Source organism: Oncorhynchus nerka, linkage group LG14 (genome assembly GCF_034236695.1).
Source record: "Oncorhynchus nerka isolate Pitt River linkage group LG14, Oner_Uvic_2.0, whole genome shotgun sequence".
Lineage (NCBI taxonomy): Eukaryota > Metazoa > Chordata > Actinopteri > Salmoniformes > Salmonidae > Oncorhynchus > Oncorhynchus nerka.
This window is the reverse complement of record NC_088409.1, coordinates 12,216,402-12,222,560: the sequence shown is the minus strand read 5'-3', so window position 1 is coordinate 12,222,560 and position 6,159 is coordinate 12,216,402. Positions and strand designations below refer to the sequence as shown.

General features: G+C 42.8%; 1 protein-coding gene across 1 annotated transcript in view; it reads left to right on the top strand.

Annotated features, from left to right (window-relative positions):
• Window positions 1–1,306: 1,306 nt before the first annotated feature.
• si:ch211-257p13.3 (kinesin-like protein KIFC3) overlaps window positions 1,307–6,159 on the top strand; it is a 28,240-nt gene continuing 23,387 nt past the window's right edge. The window contains 3 exon segments of the mRNA XM_065027156.1: window positions 1,307–1,460; window positions 5,360–5,396; window positions 5,504–5,609. Of these exon segments, the coding sequence (XP_064883228.1) occupies window positions 1,387–1,460; window positions 5,360–5,396; window positions 5,504–5,609 (217 nt within the window). The 5' untranslated portion in view covers window positions 1,307–1,386.

Below are 6,159 nucleotides of genomic sequence, written 5' to 3'. Positions count from 1 at the left end.
ATAAACAATGGGTTGTTGTGACTCGTGTCTGTATATACAGTACATAAACAATGTGTTGTTGTGACTCGTGTCTGTACATACAGTACATAAACAATGTGTTGTTGTGACTCGTGTCTGTACACATAAACAATGTGTTGTTGTGACTCGTGTCTGTATATACAGTACATAAACAATGTGTTGTTGTGACTCGTGTCTGTACACATAAACAATGTGTTGTTGTGACTCAATGTGTCTGTATATACAGTACATAAACAATGTGTTGTTGTGACTCGTGTCTGTACACATAAACAATGGCTCCTGATCCTTTCCATGTGAGTGCCCATCAGAGAGTATCAGTGACTGTCTTGTCTCTCCTCTCCTCCAGCTCAGACTGCTGGGCTGCATCACAAATGGCACCTGTTTCCTTACATAGTGCACTACTTTTGACCAGAGCCCTGTGGGGAAAAGGGTGCCATTTGTGTAACAGGGTTTAAGCAACCGCGGCTGCTGCATACTGCTGACAGCATGAGGCCACATGGCCCCCAACACAATCAATCTCCATCTCAGCTGCTTGCTTCAGCACTGCAGAGAGCTGCACTGAGCATGCCCACTGCATCTGCAGCCTGTGGATGGATGGAGGAGAGAGGAGGAGGAGGAGAGAGAGGGAGGGGAGAAGAGAAGGAGAGACAGAGAATCACACAGGAGCTGCTGGTCAGTGCAGTGATGCTGCTGCAGCAGAGAGTCTAGTAATGAGAGGGGCTGCAAAGGAATGAACAATAACAGACAAAACAGGGAGAACATGGAATGTTGTGGTGGAATGCAGAATGTTGTGATGGAATGCAGAATGTTGGATTGTCATTAATGACATGAAGACAAGTATGGGTAAGAAAGGAAAGACAAAATGTTTCTGACAGATGGAGAGGAGGAGCGTTTTAAGATCAGAAAACGGATTAAAGAGGAAGATGGAAGGATGATCTCTGAGGAAAGATCTACAGATCAAGAGTATCAGGGTTTATCTACAGTCCTCAGTAGCCAGATCTATTTAGACAGATCTATGCTAATCGGTCTTTCTCTGTGGCATCCTCATCCGTCAGCATTTGATATTTTAGCTGCCAGAGCCTTTGTTGTCAGTGAATAGGCATCACTCCTTGGGAGATTTGGTGTTTTGAAAATGAATCGGCTATAGAACGACATTGTCATCCTCTCTTTCTCTCTCTCTCTCTCTCTCTCTCTCTCTCTCTCTCTCTTTATCTCTCCTCAGTTCTCTCTTTCATTTCTCTCTCTCTTCCTTTTATCTCTCTCCTCTCTCTGCAGAGTGAGCCGAGGCAGTGTTGGACCGTGACAGTGTTTCCCTGGGTATCTAGTTCTGTGACTGTCACTGTAACAGTGAGTCCCAGACGGAGGGAGATGTATGCCTTCTACTCCCTGCTAGTTTACATCTTCTACACTGTCTTCAAGAAGGAGGAGGAAGAATCCCTGGGGCTTATCTAGGCCCTCAGTAGAGTCTAGTAACAGGGTTTATCTACAGCCCAAATGGAATCCTCATTCTAGTAACAGGGTTTATCACCCTCAGTAGAGTCTAGTAACAGGGTTTATCTACAGTCCTCAATCTAATGGTGTTTATCTACAGCCCTCACAATGGTAGAGTCTAGTAACAGTGTTTACTACCTCAGTAGAGTCTAGTAACAGGGTTTATCTACAGCCCTCAGTAGAGTCTAGTAACAGGGTTTATCTACAGTCCTCAGTAGAGTCTAGTAACAGGGTTTATCCCTCAGTAGAGTCTAGTAACAGGGTTTATCACAGCCCTCAGTAGAGTCTAGTAACAGTGTTTATCTACAGTCCTCAGTAGAGTCTAGTAATGGTGAGTCTACAGTCCTCAGTAGAGTCTAGTAACAGCTACAGCCCTCAGTAGAGTCTAGTAACAGGGTTTATAACTACAGTCCTCAGTAGAGTCTAGTAACAGGGTTTATCTACAGTCCTCAGTAGAGTCTAGTAACAGGGTTTATCTACAGCCCTCAGTAGAGTCTAGTAACAGGGTTTATCTACAGTCCTCAGTAGAGTCTAGTAACAGGGTTTATCTACAGTCCTCAGTAGAGTCTAGTAACAGGGTTTATCTACAGCCCTCAAGTCTATGGAATCCTAGTTCCCTACAGCCCTCAGTAGAGTCTAGTAACAGGGTTTATCTACAGTACAGGGTCTAGTAACTAACAGTAGTAGAGTCTAGTAACAGGGTTTATCTCAGTAGAGTCTAGTAAGGGTTTATCTACAGTCCTCAGTAGTCTAGTAACAGGTGTTTATCTACAGTCCTCAGTATCTAGTAACAGGGTTTATCTACAGTCCTCAGTAGAGTCCTCAGTAGAGTCTAGTAACAGGGTTTATCTACAGCCCTCAGTAGAGTCTAGTAACAGGGTTTATCTACAGTCCTCAGTAGAGTCTAGTAACAGGTTTATCTACAGTCCTCAGTAGAGTCTAGTAACAGGGTTTATCTACAGTCCTCAGTAGAGTCTAGTAACAGGGTTTATCTACAGTCCTCAGTAGAGTCTAGTAACAGGGTTTATCTACAGCCCTCAGTAGAGTCTAGTAACAGTGTTTATCTACAGCCCTCAGTAGAGTCTTTAGTAAGAGTCTAGTAACAGTTTATCTACAGCCCTCAGTAGAGTCTAGTAACAGGGTTTATCTACAGTCAGTAGAGTCTATAACTTTATCAGTCCTCAGTAGAATGTCTAGTAACAGGGTTTATCTACAGTCCTCAGTAGAGTCTAGTAACAGGGTTTATCTACAGTCCTCAGTAGAGTCTAGTAATGGGTTTATCTACAGTTCCTCAGTAGAGTCTAGTAACAGGGTTTATCTACAGTCCTCAGTAGAGTCTAGTAACAGTTTATCTACAGTCCTCAGTAGAGTCTAGTAACAGGTCCTCAGTTTATCTTACAGTTTAGAGTCTAGTAACAGGGTTTATCTACAGTCCTCAGTAGAGTCTAGTAACAGGGTTTATCTACAGTCCTCAGTAGAGTCTAGTAACAGGGTTTATCTACAGTCCTCAGTAGAGTCTAGTAACTATCTACAGTAGTAGAGTCAGTAACAGGGTTTATCTACAGCCCTCAGTAGAGTCTAGTAACAGGGTTTATCTACAGTCCTAGTAGAGTCTAGTAACAGGTTTATCTACAGTCCTCAGTAGAGTCTAGTAACAGGGTTTATCTACAGTCCTCAGTAGAGTCTAGTAACAGGGTTTATCAGGTAGTCTTAACAGGGTTTATCTACAGTCCTCAGTAGTAACAGTTTTCTATCTAGTAGTAGAGTCTAGGGTTTATCTACAGTCCTCAGTAGAGTCTAGTAACAGGGTTTATCTACAGCCCTCAGTAGAGTCTAGTAACAGGGTTTATAACTACAGCCCTCAGTAGAGTCTAGTCTTTATCTACAGTAATAGGTAACAGGGTTTATCTACAGCCCTCAGTAGAGTCTAGTAACAGGGTTTATCTACAGTGTTTATCTACAGTCCTCAGTACAGTAACAGGGTTTTATCTACAGTCTAGTAAGTCTAGTAACAGGGTTTATCTACAGCCCTTTATCTACAGCCCAGTCAGTAGAGTCTAGTAACAGTGTTTAACTACAGTCCCTCAGTGGAGTCTAGTAACAGGGTTTATCTACAGTCCTTAGTAACAGGGTTTATCTACAGTCCTCAGTAGAGTCTAGTCTAACAGGGTTTATCTACAGTCCTCAGTAGAGTCTAGTAACAGGGTTTATCTACAGCCCTCAGTAGAGTCTAGTAACAGGGTTTATCTACAGTCCTCAGTAGAGTCTAGTAACAGTGTTTATCTACAGTCCTCAGTAGAGTCTAGTAACAGGGTTTATCTACAGCCTCAGTAGAGTCTAGTAACAGGGTTTATCTACAGTCCTCAGGGTTTATCTACAGTCCTCAGTAGAGTCTAGTAACAGTGTTTATCTACAGCCCTCAGTAGAGTCTAGTAACAGTAGTTTAACTACAGCCCTCAGTAGAGTCTAGTAACAGGGTTTATCTACAGCCCTCAGTAGAGTCTAGTAACAGGGTTTATCTACAGCCCTCAGTAGAGTCTAGTAACAGGGTTTATCTACAGTCCTCAGTAGAGTCTAGTAACAGGGTTTATCTACAGTCCTCAGTAGAGTCTAGTAACAGGGTTTATCTACAGTCCTCAGTAGAGTAACTAGTAACAGGTAGAGTCTTAACAGGGTTTATCTACAGTCCTCAGTAGAGTCTAGTAACAGGGTTTATCTACAGTCCTCAGTAGAGTCTAGTAACAGGTAGTTTATCTACAGTCCCTAGAGTCTAGTAACAGGGTTTATCTACAGTCAGTAGAGTCTAGTAACAGGGTTTATCTACAGTCCTCAGTAGAGTCTAGTAACAGGGTTTATCTACAGTCCTCAGTAGAGTCTAGTAACAGGGTCTTAACAGGGTTTATCTACAGTCCTCAGTAGAGTCTAGTAACAGGGTTTATCTACAGTCCTCAGTAGAGTCTAGTAACAGGGTTTATCTACAGCCCTCAGTAGAGTCTAGTAACAGGGTTTATCTACAGTCCTCAGTAGAGTCTAGTAACAGTGTTTATCTACAGCCCTCAGTAGGGTCTAGTAACAGTGTATAACTACAGCCCTCAGTAGAGTCTAGTAACAGTGTTTATCTACAGTCCTCAGTAGAGTCTAGTAACAGGGTTTATCTACAGCCCTCAGTAGAGTCTAGTAACAGGGTTTATCTACAGCCCTCAGTAGAGTCTAGTAACAGGGTTTATCTACAGCCCAGTAGTCAGTATCTACAGAGTCTAGTAACAGGGTTTAACAGGGTTTTTATCTACAGTAACTAACAGGGTTTATCTACAGTCCTCAGTAGAGTCTAGTAACAGGGTTTATCTACAGCCCTCAGTAGAGTCTAGTAACAGTGTATATCTACAGCCCTCAGTAGAGTCTAGTAACAGGGTTTATCTACAGCCCTCAGTAGAGTCTAGTAACAGGGTTTATCTACAGCCCAGTCCTCAGTAGAGTCTAGTAGAGTCTAGTAACAGGTTTATCTACAGCCCAGTAGAGTCTAGTAACAGGGTTTATCTACAGCCCTCAGTAGAGTCTAGTAACAGGGTTTATCTACAGTCCTCAGTAGAGTCTAGTAACAGGGTTTATCTACAGCCCCACACGGTTCCTTTGTCTTGTCATTAGAGGATGGTAACCATCAGCAGGACATCCAATCCCATGACAGCAGGGAAACTGTATAGATACTGAGCTATTTCTGTAAGTCTACTGTCTGGGGGATATGTTACTGCTAGTCTCACAGACGTACATCTGAAATGCTATTTTCTGTCGGTAGAGAGAGATGTTCATGCTGTCATACATGTTGTGTAGGTTTATTGTATATGGTGAACAGCATCTGGGCTGGCAGTGTCATTGCAGGCTGGCAGTGTGTACGTGTGTGTGTCGTGTCTGTGTTGGAGGTTAACACAGTATTTAGTAAGACTAATGTCTGTTTCTCCTCTCTGACATCCCCCTGTCTGTCTGTTGCTGTGATCAGGAGCCAGGACGTGTTTCCATGGAAACAAGGAGCAGGAGAATAAAAGGCCACACCCCCAGGAAGGAGAGGAAGAAAAGGGGGCGTGGCAGCAGGTTGAGTGACTCCAGTGAGTGGATGCTTTATGACAACAATGTCTATAAATAGAAGCATCTGTAACACTGGTTAAATACTTAACTACTGTACTTACTACTGACAGATATCAGTGATAATTGCTGTTATTATGGTATAGATAGATATTTCTCATGGTGATCAATAGACACTTAAATACCAGGCTTAAAAAATGTTTTACCTTTATTTACCTAGGCAAGTCAGTTATGAACAAATTCTTATTTACAATGATGGCCTACCCTGGCCAAACCCAGACAACGCTGGGCCAATTGTACGCCGCCCTATGGAACTCCCAATCACAGCCGGATGTGATACAGCCTGGATTTGAGCCAGGGACTGTAGTGATGCCTATTGCACCGAGATGCAGTGCCTCAGACCGCTGTGCCACTCAGGAGCCCAATAGCTACTGTAGAATAGGAATAACAGGAATGATAATAGCTACTGTTTTGATGTGGTATATCTCTCATGGTGATTTATGGTGATTTCTCATGGTGAATTATGGTGATTTCTCATGGTGATTTCTCATGGTGATTTCTCAGTGATTGATC